This window comes from Trachypithecus francoisi, unplaced genomic scaffold (assembly GCF_009764315.1).
Source record: "Trachypithecus francoisi isolate TF-2019V2 unplaced genomic scaffold, Tfra_2.0 Lachesis_group11, whole genome shotgun sequence".
Taxonomy (NCBI): Eukaryota; Metazoa; Chordata; class Mammalia; order Primates; family Cercopithecidae; genus Trachypithecus; species Trachypithecus francoisi.
The window spans coordinates 124,515,332-124,530,330 of NW_022681456.1; the positions used below are offsets into that span (position 1 = coordinate 124,515,332).

Genomic DNA, 14,999 nt, shown 5'->3' on the forward strand with positions numbered 1-14,999 from the left:
AAGTGATATAAAGAAATAAGGTAATAAGGAAAGGCTGAGAATTTGAATTAAATCAACAGAGTATTTTAATACTATGACAAGTCCATAATTTATGGCTGGCCACACTTGCTTTCACCTTTGGAAGTTTTATTTTTCATTTGTTTCATTTGTTCCATTTCATTCAAGAGTAAATTCCAGTAAGATGAATAATTGGAAGTTATATTGCAAGAAGGTGGAGTTAAATGTTCATTTAAAGGAAGAAAAATTGTTGAAGTAGGAATAAGAGGATGATGACAGTGATGACAATGATATCTTATTGCCACTGCTTATACACAGTTATAAGTTCTAAAATGGTTGCCGGCTAGACTCAGAGCTAGCAAAGGCTCATGTTTTGACAACAAATTTACATGCATTCTTGACCTTTGATAGATTTATTCTTAACTCACAATCAGAAAGGGCATTTCTACTCTCTGTTGTGCTTTATTCCCCAAATGCCAGAGATTCTGGTGGATTGTCAACATCATAGCATGATCCTTTCCTGGGATAGATTCTATTACATTAATCTTGTACGTGTACAAGAATTTTAAAAAGCAAGAGTTAGGCATTCATTAAATCTCAATTTGGATAGCAGGATCTGGAATCTGAAGTTTCTGATCAAAACTTCACCTGGGCTTTGTGTTTATATCTCTGTTTCAGATAGTAGTGATCTTGAACTAAGGCTTGTAGGTGGAACTAACCGCTGTGTGGGGAGAGTAGAGCTGAAAATCCAAGGAAGGTGGGGGACCATATGCCACCATAAGTGGAACAATGCTGCAGCCGATGTCGTATGCAAGCAGTTGGGATGTGGAACTGCACTTCACTTCGCTGGCTTGCCTCATTTGCAGTCAGGGTCTGATGTTATATGGCTTGACGGTGTCTCCTGCTCCGGTAATGAGTCTTTTCTTTGGGACTGCAGACATTCCGGAACCGTAAATTTTGACTGTATTCATCAGAACGATGTGTCTGTGATCTGCTCAGGTAAGACTTACATCCACATGATTACATCAGATAAAATTCCTTTTTTGGAGAACTAGGACCAAACCCTGAAGAAGTTACAACCAATTGTGATGTGTAAGAATTGACACTTTCGGCCGGGCGCGGTGGCTCAAGCCTGTAATCCCAGCACTTTGGGAGGCCGAGGCGGGTGGATCACGAGGTCAGGAGATCGAGACCCTCCTGGCTAACACGGTGAAACCCCGTCTCTACTAAAAATACAAAAAACTAGCCGGGCGCGGTGGCGGGCGCCTGTAGTCCCAGCTACTCGGAGGCTGAGGCGAGAGAATGGCGGGAACCCGGGAGGCGGAGCTTGCAGTGAGCCGAGATCGCGCCACTGCACTCCAGCCTGGGCGACAGAGCGAGACTCCGTCTCAAAAAAAAAAAAAAAAAAAAAAAAAAAAAAAAAAAAAAAAAAAGAATTGACACTTTCAGTTCTTCCTCAGGGAATATGCCTGCGTTTTATGCAGCATATTACATTGTAAGCCTCATGGGAATAAGGTTTTTACCCACCCCCAACACACCATTTTACTTAATTCTAATTGGTGCAACAAAATATCCAATCTAGTCAAAATTGCTATTAATCTATACAAGTGTATGGCTTATATTAATATTCAGTATAATTTTTAAATGTGTAATCACTTTGCATATTCATAGATACAACTATATTTTTCTATGTTATCACTGAGTTTGTTTTAGCACTTCTTCTCATTAAAATAAACTATTTCCAAAGAGTACCTATCTAAAAATTTATGACTTTGCTAATTACTTTGTACCTTATACTAGTAAAATTTTTGTCTGCAGCCATTTGTTTTCTAGTTTGCAACTCTCAACTACAAGTTACCCCTCACTGTTTATTTATAGTTTTGTATATCAGGGGTTAAAATATCACTCATATTTCTCTCACAGTAGTATTTTATGTTTAAAGATGTAATTAAACATGTTCACTGTCTTAATAAGATTAAATCCACACCTTCTAATATTCTTATGAAAGGAGAATCCCTAGATGTAGAGCCAAGTATTTTCCTCTGAGAGTCAGTTTGTGTTGATGGAAGAGGCTTCTTTAGTAAATTATTACTGACCTTATTCTACCAGCCCTTACACAGGATGCCTTAATCTTATTTCCTATAGAATTTGAGGTCAGGTCGCCTGTTTTAAGAAGAGTTTTGCTTAAGTCTAGAGTATGCAGCAGGGAACGATATACATAGAAAAACGTATGTAGACAAAGAGGTTTATGGGTTTAGCTGTACCTTAGCCACAGGATTTATGCCACCCTCATAGGACTTTTGGGAAGGATAATATATTCAGAACATCTTTTAATCCTTTTATTTCTGTTTATACTAGTTTGCTTGCAAGTTTTATCTGGGGAACGACCACTTTCACCATTCAAAAGAGTTTCCCACAGTATATGTGATCAATCCATCATTTTACAAGAAAAATTTTCCTCCACGTAAAAGGGAAGTAGAGAAAAGAGGGAGACATGAGAAGATGAGAGAGATGAGAGGAGAGGGGGAGGAAACAGGAAGAGAGAGAATCTTAATCATTTTGATACATTTTCTTACAATGAAGTGAATTCATAACAGTGTGCTTCTGACTTGATATAACATCCCTAACTGTAAGACCAGTTGCTATTCAAACTCTGGAACTTCCGGAACGATGTGCCTCTGGAAGAGTAAGGAAGGGCCAGGAAGAATGATGCAGATGTGAAAACAAGGTGGGAAAACAATCCCAACACTGAAAACAGATGTGTATGTGGCCAACCCACAGGAAAATGGGTAGTTAGATACATTGGCCTTCTCTGCAGCCCTGTAGTCAAAGGATTTTTTTTTTCACCAAACAAAAACAGTTCACAGTTTCACAGTTTAAAATCTGCTACTTGATAATTATGTGATCCTATATAAGTCAATCTCCAAGTTGCAGATTTCTTATATCATGACTAGGATAACAGCATTAAATAAAATAGTACAGAGAAAATACCCAAAATGTGCCAGGCAACCAAGAAGTTCTCCATAGGTTTAGGCATAATTGTTATCATCATTACGACCCACATTATTTACAGGAAAATAAACCTCCAAATCTCCCGAGACTAACCTATTCAATGTGAACCAGATTTCTCACTAGATAGCAAATTACACTTTTGTAATGATGTATGAAAAGCTTGAATAATGGGAAGAGATGAGGTATAGAAATTATATCTTCTTTCCTCAATTATTTCAAGAAAAATTCTCCACATTTTTACTTTCTTAGGGTTATTTAATATATTTATTTGTATGCATGAAAAAGCAGAGTCACAGGGACACAAGTCACGTGATGCACATGCTGACAGAGTGAAAACACACAGTTCCTTCAAAAATTACCACTGAACAAATTTCATTTCCTACGGCAAATATGTTTAATAAGCAAAGGCTTGCTTCTTCATAGAAAACAGTATGAGAAAGAACATGTTTCTATTTAAATCCAAGAGAGATTTTTTCCTAATTGCACATTGTTTTTGTGCCTTTTCTTTCTGAAGTTACTGAAAGGCAAGTATTTCCCAACACTTTCTTTTATTTTATGGTGTTAAAAATAATCACTCTAATATTTTGAAAATTAATGTAATTAATGGCATATAGGATTCTAAGGCTTTTTATTGTAATGTTTAGTTCCTTAAATTTTAGCAAGGCTAAAGCAAGGTTCTTAGGATTATAATTTCAATGTTCATATTTAAAAGAAGATTGTTGTCATAAAGACCGGCAAGTACTTTAGTATTGAAGTCTTCTTGTTGACATTTTGAAACAAAATGCATTTCCAGTCTTTCCTTTTCTCAGTTTGTGAAGGATACATCTAACCTTCACATGGGGAGGTTGGAGGAGAGGGATGCTGATGATATTGTCCCAAATCCAGTTCAGACGTTTCTCTGTGACTTCATCCTAGATGGAGCAGATTTGGAACTGCGACTAGCAGATGGAAGTGACAATTGTTCAGGGAGAGTAGAGGTGAGAATCTATGAACAGTGGTGGACAATATGTGACCAGAACTGGAAGAATGAACAAGCCCTTGTGGTTTGTAAGCAGCTAGGATGTCCGTTTAGTGTCTTTGGCAGTCGTCGTGCTAAACCTAGTAATGAAACTAGGGACATTTGGATAAACAGCATCTCTTGCTCCGGGAATGAGTCATCTCTCTGGGACTGCATATATGATGGAAAAGCAAAGCGAACATGCTTCCGAAGATCAGATGCTGGAGTAATTTGTTCTGGTAAGGTTCAAAGATCGTGAGAGAGTACACATTTGAATTTTTAGAAATAATTTGTTGGGAGGTTAGAAGCACTTAGTAGCTTGAAAAAAAGGTTTTTTGGTCCTTAAAAAAAACCCAAAATACTCTTAAGCAGCACAAAGAACTTTTCAAATGCACATTGTAAAAAGAGAGTTTCTCCTCACTAGCAGTCTCTTCTGAAATCAGATACAGCTGGTACCACCGCATGAGTATAATCTGTATCTCTACAATAACTGGGAAAACTCTCTTCATATTAAACTAATGAGTTGTACTAGTTTACAGTTTTCTTAACAGTTTTTCTGCTGCTTTTTAAGTTTTTTATTTAATAATATACATTGTATATTTCTGATTATAAATTAAGGCTTATTATAGAGAATTAGGAATATATACAAATCCAAATAGCTGATATAGATATATTTATATACATATGTTGATATGATGTATAATTCTGTAAGAATCTAGAATATCATTAGTAGAATTGAAAACAAAGAAAATCTGTGTGTATAATACTTATGAATTATTTTACGTATAAAACATTTCCAAGACCTTTTAAACAGAAAAAAACAGGTTAGATATTTAAAAAACAAAGCTAGATGCAGAGGCTCATACCTGTAACCTCAACACTTTGGGAGACTAACACAGGAAGATCACTTGAGGCCAAGATTCACAATCAACTTGGGTAATATAGCAAGACTCCCTCTGCAAAAAATTTAAAATTTATCTGGGTGTGGTGGCACATGCCTGTGGTCCTAGCTACTCAGTAGGCTAAGGCAAGAGGATTGCTTGATCCCAGAAATTCAAGGCTGCAGTGAGCCATGATTGGGTCACTGCACTCCAGCTGGGGCAACAGAGTGAGGCCTCATCTTGTAAAAAAAAAAAAAAAATGAAATAAATAAATAAAATCCAGTCATCATTATTCTCTGTGGCACTTTATGAAGGGAAAAAAAGGAATATCTAGAGAGTCCTAAGTGGGAGGGGGCATAGGTGTCAGGGGAGTATTGTGAGCCTACATAACCATTTCCAATGATGCTATTTACATGAGAGTATACCTAGATAGTCCTGTTATTTATTGATATCCTAAAAGCCTGATAGATGATAGATATAGGATAAATGAAGAATGATGTTCTTGTAAATGAAACACACACACATACCTTATATGTGGATGGAAGGATAGAAATATAGATAATGCAACTCCTTATTTTGTATCTTGTCTCTCACTTGCTATAACATTTGCATTTTCCCACACCCTTAAACTAAAAATTAAAAAACTTTATGTTATTCTATCATATGAGTACAGTAAATTTAACCTGAGCTCTTTTCTTGGTGTTTAGGCTGTTGATAATTTTTCACTATTAATATTATACTAACCTGACATTCTTGAATGTACACTTACATACACCTTATATTCAAGAATGTCAGATTAGTATAATATATAATGGTATCCAGAAATTGCAGAGTGGAGTTTGGTTTATGAATCTATTTATCTATCTATTCTGTTCACATTTAATGTGATCAATTTGGTAGGCAAAGTTAACTATCGATTCTTTTGTACACATCAATTTTATTTTAGTTTTCTCTTTCTTATAGATTGATATAAAACATTACAAAAATTGCTTTTGCTTTTTGGAAACTACTTTTTCAAATTATAAACGCAGTGAAAAGATCAAAATACAAAAAAATTAAAAGAATTTTTAAAATCCACATGCAATGCTGCCATTCATTCTTTTGGGTTTTTTTTTGTTGTTTATATTTCTGGATCGTGTGTGTGTGTGTGTGTACCCTTTGTGCTGAACAATATACCACAGACATATTCCACATGGCCATTACTAATCTATCTTAATGTTAAAAGCTGCTTACTGTATTGTGTAATGTACTATAATTTATTTAACTATCTCATCATGTTAAGTTTTAAAAGGTTTTCAAATTTTTACTGTTAAAAATACGATTTTATTTGATATACTGAGAAATACATTTTTCACACTTGATTATGTAATTTGCCAAATACTTAAAAATGAAATTGTCATGTAAAACCATATGCATCTTTTTTTAAAGTCTTGGATATATATTAACAAATTATTGTCTGTAAATTGTGTTTTTTTCTTCTATTCGATTTCAGCTCCCTATTATTCCACTATATCATATTAACACTGAATGTTCTCATATTTTAGAATAACTGTTAATCTGATTTTAAAAATATAATAATATTAATGAACATTTATTGAATATTTATGGTGTTCCAGGCAGTGTTCTATTAGTTTACATATATGGGTTCATGGAATCCTCATGGAATCCCAGGAAGGGGGTTACTATTCTAATTTCTATTTTACAGTGAGGAAATAGAGGTACTGAGAGAAAGTAACTCACCCAGGTCACTCAGCTATCAGGGCAGTAGTGAAGCTGGAGTTCAAATATGGACTGTTTTAGCTCCAAAGTCAATGCTCAAAAATCTTACTTCCTTGATAACAAATGAGAGCTTTTTCCCAATTCTTTATTAGCAACTTATTTGTATTTGTTTATGTGTTAGCATTTCTGGTTCTTTGGCCATTTTTCGGTTGTGTGACGTCTTTGTCTTATAATGTGTAAGAACTGTGTATTTTACAGAGTCCCTTTATAAAATACATAGTCTCCCTCTTCTATTTCTAGAATCATCACATTTAACTTTAACTACTTTAACTAACTTTAACACATTTAACTATTGTAGCTTTCTATAGGCTAATATGTACTGAGATACATATTCCCTAAGTATTCTTATTTTTCATAAAATCCTTGCTACTTTTTTCTCCTTATTCTTCTAAATATGGATTAAAATTAGAATTGTTTTTAAGGTAATATTAAACCTATGAATTGGTTGGGCATGGTGGCACATGCCTGTTGTCCCAGCAACTCAGGAGGCTGAGGCAGGAATATCACTTGAGCCCAGGAGATAGAGACTGTAAGGTGCTATGATTGCACCTGTACATAGCCACTCCACTCCATCCTGGGCAATGTAGCAAAGCCCAGTCTCTTAAAATACCATATAAATATAAATTGGTTTGATTTGTGCAGAAATTATATCATTATACTATCCAGTTACCCTATACTAGAATAGGATACACTACTTCATTTATATATTTATTTGCACCAGGAATTTAAATTTTTTCTTTGCTTTATTTCTATGAATTTTTATTTAGTATATCTGGAAATGATATATATTATATATACATACATCATATATCTGTTCATACACCCATACATTTAACCTACACTGAATACATTGGTTTCCATTATATCACGGAAGTACTTGGTGACATACTCAAAACGTTATGTGTAAGGATGTCCATGGCAGCGTAATTTGTGAAAATGAAAAATTAACCATAACATAAGTAACCAAGAATTGTGTCTTGGTTAAATAACTTACAGAATCTCTATATCTCCATATGATGGTATCCTATGCAATTATTAAATATTATGTTTTAAAATACACACACACACATACTAGGTTGAATAAATGTAAGATTATTATAGACACATGGAAGAGTTGTTGTACTGGATAGCAAGTAAGGAAATTGGAAGGCTTTTAGAATTTTTAAAGTGACCCATTATAAAATATTATACCTTTCCTATATCACAGTAGTACCTACATAGCAAAATATTTCTTGGCTGGGCACGGTGGCTCATGCCTGTAACCCTGGCACTTTGGGAGGCCAAAAGGAGGTCAGGAGTTCTAGACCAGCCTGGGCAATATGGTGAAACCCTGTCTCTACTAAAACACAAAAAATAGCTGGCCGTGGTGGTGTACGCCTGTAATCCCAGCTACTTGGGAGGCTGAGGTGGGAAGATTAAACCCTGAAGGCAGAGGTTGTAGTGAACCAAGATTGTGCCACAGCACTCTAGCCTGGGTGACAGAGCAAGGCCCTGGAAAGAAAGAAAGAGAGAAAGAGAGGAAGAAAGGAAGAAAGGAAGGAAGAAAGGAAGAAAAAAGAAAGAAGAAAGAAAGAAGAAAAAGAAAGAAAGAGGAAAGAAAGAAAGAAGAGGAGGGAGGGGGAGGGGAGCAAGTAAGGAAAGAAAAGAGAAACAAAGAAAGAAGTCAGAAAGAAAGATAAGGAGAGAGAAAGGAGAGAGAATGAAAGAAGAGAGAGAAGAAAGAACAGAGACAGAGAGAGAGAGGAGAAAGAGGAGAGAGAAAGAGAGAAAAAGAAAGAAAGAAGAAGAAAGGAAGAGAGAAGAAAGAACTGAAGAGAGAGAAAGAATAAAAGAAGACAGAAAAGGGAAGAAAGAAGAAAGAAGAAGAAAGGAAGAAAAGAAAGAAAGAGAAAGAAAGAAAGAAAGAAAGAAAGAAAGAAAGAAAGAAAGAAAGGGGAGGAGGAGGGAGGGGGAGGGGAGCCAGGAAGGAAAGAAAAGAGAAACAAAGAAAGAAGTCAGAAAGAGAGAGAAAGGAGAGAGAATGAAAGAAGAGAGAGAAGAAAGAAAAGAAAGAGAGAGAAAGAGGAGAAAGAAAAAGAAAGAAAGAAAGAAAAGAGGAAAGAAGAAAGGAAGAGAGAAGAAAGAACTGAAGAGAGAGAAAGAATGAAAGAAGACAGAAAAAGGAAGAAGAAAGAGGAAGAAAGGAAGAAAAGAAGAAAAGAAAGAAAGACAGAAAGAAAGAAAAAAGAAAAGAAAGGAGGGAGGGAGGAAGGAAGGAAGCAAGGATTTTCTCAAAATTTATCAAGTGCTTTGAACACTGGAAAAATTAAGAATTAAAAAGGAATTTATTTTATGAAAGGGCAGTTTCATGTACATATGCCTCCCTTTATCTTATAAAACATGGCGGACAAACTAAAATGAAGACTATGAGGGAATGAGCTTTGGTGCTGATGCTGGACTCCACTGCAGAAACGTGCCAGAGTTATCTCCTGAATTGTATCCATACCTCAAAGAACTTCTCTGCATGCTTCCACATTGCTCATCTTATCCAAACCCATCATTCTTGGAGGCTTTATAATATTCCCCAGGCTTTACTTCAGTAAATTTGCTTTTGTTATTTCATGCTTTAGAGACACATTCTCTCCAAAAATTGAATAAAAAATTGTCAAAAGAAAGAAAACCAAACTTTTCATCCAAAAGTATGCCTAATATATCACCTATTAGGCAAAGCCTCATAGTGGTGAATTTAGAGAGTCTTTTCAGTCTTCTGAAAAGACCCTCTCATTTGATCTCAAATATGTGGTTTTGTCTTGCTTGCAGATAAGGCAGATCTGGACCTAAGACTTGCCGGGGCGGATAGCCCCTGTTACGGGAGATTGGAGGTGAAATACCAAGGAGAGTGGGGGACTGTGTGTCATGACAGATGGAGCACAAAGAATGCAGCTGTTGTGTGTAAACGACTGGGATGTGGAAAGCCTATCCGTATGTTTGGTATAACCTATTTTAAAGAAGCATCAGGACCTATTTGGCTGGATGATGTTTCTTGCATTGGAAATGAGTCAAATATCTGGGACTGTAAACATAATGGATGGGGAAAGCATAATTGTGTACACAGAGAGGATGTGATTGTAACCTGCTCAGGTAAGACTTGTTCTTATTTATTATTTCCTGACAAGATAAATAGTATTCCTCATAGGAGGGGCTTCTGGGTCTATAAACTGGCTCACATCTGGGAATTGATTGAGGGGTCATGACTCTTGTCTTTAAGTTAGACTTCAGTTCACTTTACCTGGAACTCTTCTGCTTATACAGGTAAAATAAGAAATTAGTAGACAACCCTGACCATGACCCTTTGGATCCCTCCCCCTACCAAATACAGAAGCAGTCTGGCCTTTCAGCTTCATTAAGCGTAGGCCGTCTTTGGTACGTGTTTCACCCAACCAGTCCAACAAACTATTAGAGCCTTTCTAACCCTTAGCTGCATCATTAAATCTAGAATCTGTGCTTAGGGCTCGTATCAGTAAATTCACCCTGATCCAACTTTATGTTCCTTCCAGCATTATCTCAGATCCTTATATTCATTCTCACATATGTTCTGATACCTGTCTGTGTAAATTGGAAAAATCATGGTTGTTTGTGTGCACTTCCACATCAGACACTTTGTACCTCATGTTTTGGAGCTTGCTGGGACTTGAGGCTAGATGTAAAGAGGGCTGATGGAATGGGTGCTGGGGAGAATCAGGAGTGCCTTTCAAGGCAATTATCTCAGGAGAGATTCAATTTCTTTAAGCAAAGTAGGATTAATACTCTCATACAGAGGTGGATGGTTGTCTCTACTGTTAAAGAAGAAACAGTAGAATTTAGGGTTTCAATGTTCCCCACCTTATCAGGTCTCCCCATATTACCCCATCCCAATGTTCAGAATTCCGTTCCATCCCAATTAAATCCCTCACTTAGACAGTAGACATCTTGTGAGGTTGAGAATTCAGTACCTTACCAGGTGAAGGTTTTCAATAATCTCAGTTCTGTTGCTATAAGAGACGTGAGTTTCTTTCCAGGAAGACATAAAAACTTGCAGGTTCAGGTGGGAATTTGAATCTCTAAATTCATTCTTTTCTTTCCCCACTTTGTCCAGTGCAATGGGGAGTAGCCAGCCAATCTCATTACGCTCATTTGACAGAAATGTCCTAGGTTAACAAATATATGTTCTTTCAGAACTTTACCTCCTATGAGTATTTGATTAGGAATATCTAATGATGAGATTTTGTATATATCTATTGCCACATCATGCCATGGATTTCAGTGCCCTCTTTACTACTGGATATAGAATCATTAGTGTCATTAAATTTTTATCAGGTTAGAGAACCAATTCTAGAATCAATTTTTGAATTATAGCATCAATTCATAAAACTCATCCTTAAGATTTTGTTCCTCTAGAACCACTATTAGTACCCAAATCTGCATTATTCAGGGTTCTCCAGGAAAACAAAACCAATGGAATGTGAGCCTTTCTTCTCTGTGTGTGTGTGTGCGTGTGTGTGTGTGTGTGTGTGTGTGTGTGCGCGCGCATATGTATGTATGTAGAGAGAGAGAAGGAGAGAGAAAGACAGAGATTTATGTTAAGGAATTGGTTCAATTTTATAAGCAATTGTGGGGACTTGTAAGTCCAAAATCTGAAGAGGATGCCAGCAGACTGCAGAGAAGAGCTGATGTTGCAGTCTTGAATCTCAAGAAAGTGCGGAAGTAGAATTCCTTCTTTCTTGGGGGACTTCAGTCTTTTCTCTTAAGGTCTTCAACTGATAGGATGAGGCCCACCCACATTATGGAGGATAATTGGCTATACTCAAAGTCGGCTGATTTAAAGGTTAATCACATCTGAAAAAGTACCTTCACAGCACTGTCTGTTTGACTGCTGTTTGACCAAATGACTGGGTATCATAGCCCAGCCAAGTTGACATATAAAATAAACCATCACACCCATTAACTACTTGCTTCATTGTTCTTGGTGCAGGTAATGCAACATGGGGCCTGAGGCTGGCGGGCGGCAGCAACCGCTGCTGGGGAAGACTGGAGGTGTACTTTCAAGAACAGTGGGGCACAGTGTGTGATGATGGCTGGAACAGTATTGCTGCGGCTGTGGTGTGTAGCCAGCTGGACTGCCCAACTGCTATCATTGGCATGGGTCTGGGAAACACTTCTACAGGATATGGAAAAATTTGGCTCGATGACGTTTCCTGTGATGGAGATGAGTCAGATCTCTGGTCATGCAGGAACAGTGGGTGGGGAAATAATGACTGCAGTCACGGTGAAGATGTTGGAGTGATCTGTTCTGGTAAGATACCCAAACCAGGGCTTCCTTAAAAGAAACTGCCTGGGTTCTCTAACATACCTTCTACATACCTTCTTTTTTCTTAATCAGTACATTTATGACTGAGTACTCATTTCTCACTTTTTTTTAAAGCTAACCATACCTCATATTCTCATTCATTTTTAGTATCTTTCTATGGGATCAAACCTGTTTTCTCAAGAAATGAAACCTAATTTTCTAATATCTATCCAAATTTTCCCAAAGTTAGTTTCATTAAACCACTAGTCAATACAATTCTACAAAAAGATGTTACCCATAGTCAAATCAGTTTAGGAAAAAATAATGAGAATTCAGTTATTTATTTAAATAAATAAACCCTTATGCTGAATCACCCAATTTCTCAAAAATTGGTACCCAAGATTACTCAAATACTCATTGTTACCTGATAGGCTAATCCCAACAGCGTTAGAACAAAAAAACTTCATCCAGAGGTCTGGGCTTATGGATTATATAATTTTTTTAATTATACTTTAAGTTCTAGGGTACATGTGCACAATGTGCAGGTTTGTTACATAGGTATACATGTGCCATGTTGGTTTGCTGCACCCATCAACCCATCATTTACATTAGGTATTTCTCCTAATGCTATCCCTCCCCCAGTCCCCAACTGACTGACAGGTCCCAGTGGGTGATGTTCCCCACCCTGTGTCCAAGTGTTCTTATTGTTCAATTCCCACCTATGAGTGAGAACATGCGGTGTTTGGTTTTCTGTCCTTGTGACAGTTTGCTCAGAATGATGGTTTCCAGCTGCATCCATGTCCCTACAAAGGACATGAACTCATCCTTTTTTATGAGTGCATAGTATTCCATGGTGTATATGTGCCACATTTTCTTTATCCAGTCTATCATTGATGGGCATTTGGGTTGGTTCCAAGCTTTTGCTATTCTGAACAGTGCTGCAATAAACCTACATGTGTATGTGTCTATAGTAGAATGATTTATAATCCTTTGGGTATATGCCCAGTAAAGGGATTGCTGGGTCAAATGGCATTTCTGGTTTTAGGCCGCACTGTCTTCCACAATGGTTGAACTAATTTACATTCCCACCAACAGTGTAAAAGCATTCCTATTTCTCCACATCCTCTCCAGCATCTGTTTCCTAACTTTTTAATGACTGCCATTCTAACTGGCATGAGATGGTATCTCATTCTGGTTTTGATTTGCATTTCTTGGACGGCCAGTGATGATGAGCATTTTTTCATGTGTCTGTTGGCTGCATAGATGTCTTCTTTTGAGAAGTGTCTGTTCATATCCTTTGCTCACTTTTTGATGGGGCTGTTTTTTTCTTGCAAATTTGTTTAAGTTCTTTATAGATTCTGGATATTAGCCCTTTGTCAGATGGTTAGATTGCAAAAATTTTCTCCCATTCTGTAGGTTGCCTGTTCACTCTGATGATAGTTTCTTTTGCTGTGCAGAAGCTATTTGGTTTAATTAGATCCCGTTTGTCGATTTTGGCTTTTGTTGCCATTGCTTTTGGTGTTTTAGTCATGAAGTCCTTGCCCATGCCTATGGCCTGAATGGTATTGCCTAGGTTTTCTTCTAGGGTTTTTATGGTTTTAGTTCTAACATTTAAGTCTTTAAGTCATCTTGAATTAATTTTTGTATAAGGTGTAAGGAAGGGATCCAGTTTCAGCTTTCTACATATGGCTACCCAGTTTTCCTAGCATCATTTATTAAATAGGGAATCCCATCCCCATTTCTTGTTTTTGTCAGGCTTGTCAAAGATCAGATGGTTGTAGATGTGTGGTGTTATTTCTGAGGCCTCTGTTCTGTTCCATTGGTCTATATGTCTGTTTTGGCACCGGTACCATGCTGTTTTGGTTACTGTAGCCTTGTAGTATAGTTTGAAGTCAGGTAGCATGATGCCTCCAGCTTTGTTCTTTTTGCTTAGGATTGTCTTGGCTATGCGGGTTTGTTGTTGTTGTTGTTGTTGTTGTTCCATATGAACTTTAAAGTAGTTTTTTCCAATTCTGTGAAGAAAGTCATTGGTAGCTTGACAGGGAAGGCATTGAATCTATAAATTACCTTGGGCAGTATGGCCATTTTCATGATATTGATTCTTCCAATCCATGAGCATGGAATGTTCTTCCATTTGTTTGTGTCCTCTTTTATTTCATTGAGCAGTGGTTTGTAGTTCTCCTTGAAGAAGTCCTTCACATCCCTTGTAAGTTGGATTCGTAGGTATTATATTCTCTTTGTAGCGATTGTCAATGGGAGTTCCCTCATGATTTGGCTGTCTGTGTTTCTGTTATTTGTGTATAGGAATGCTTGCGGTTTTTGAACATTGATTTTGTATCCTGAGACTTTGCTGAAGTTGCTTATCAGTTTAAGGAGATTTTGGGCTGAGACGACGGGGTTTTCTAAATATACAATCATGTCATCTGCAAACAGGGACAATTTGACTTCCTCTTTTCCTAATTGAATACCCTTTATTTCTTTCTCTTGCCTGATTGCCCTAGCCAGAACTTCCAATACTATGTTGAATAGGAGTGGTGAGAGAGAGCATCCTTGTCTTGTGCTGGTTTTCAAAGGGGATGCTTCCAGCTTTTGCCCATTCGGTATGATATTGGCTATGGATTTGTCATAAATAGCTCTTATTATTTTGAGATGTGTTCCATCATCACCTAGTTTATTGAGAGTTTTTAGCATAAAGCAGTGTTGAATTTTGTCAAAGGCCTTTTCTGCATCTATTGAGATAATCATGTGGTTTTTGTCATTGGTTCTGTTTATGTGGATTACGTTTATTGATATGAGTATGTTGAACCAGCCTTGCATCCCAGGGATGAAGCCAACTTGATCGTGGTGGACAGACTTTTTGTTGTGCTACTGGATTCGGTTTGCCGGTATTTTATTGAGGATTTTCGCGTCTATGTTCATCAGGGATATTGGTTTAAAATTCTCTTTTTTTTGTTGTGTTTCTGCCAGGCTTTGGTATCGGGATGATGTTGGCCGCATAAAATGAGTTAGGGAGGATTCCTTCTTTTTC

The 14,999-nt window shown here is 37.1% G+C and overlaps 1 protein-coding gene across 4 annotated transcripts in view; it reads left to right on the top strand.

The window, feature by feature from the left end:
• Positions 1–14,999, top strand: part of CD163L1 (CD163 molecule like 1) — a 95,233-nt gene that overhangs the window by 36,833 nt on the left and 43,401 nt on the right. For all 4 annotated transcript variants that reach the window (XM_033222948.1, XM_033222949.1, XM_033222947.1 and 1 more), the window contains 4 exons: positions 676–996; positions 3,925–4,245; positions 9,466–9,786; positions 11,657–11,977. In XM_033222948.1, the coding sequence (XP_033078839.1) occupies positions 676–996; positions 3,925–4,245; positions 9,466–9,786; positions 11,657–11,977 (1,284 nt within the window). The remainder of the gene's footprint in view (positions 1–675; positions 997–3,924; positions 4,246–9,465; positions 9,787–11,656; positions 11,978–14,999) is intronic.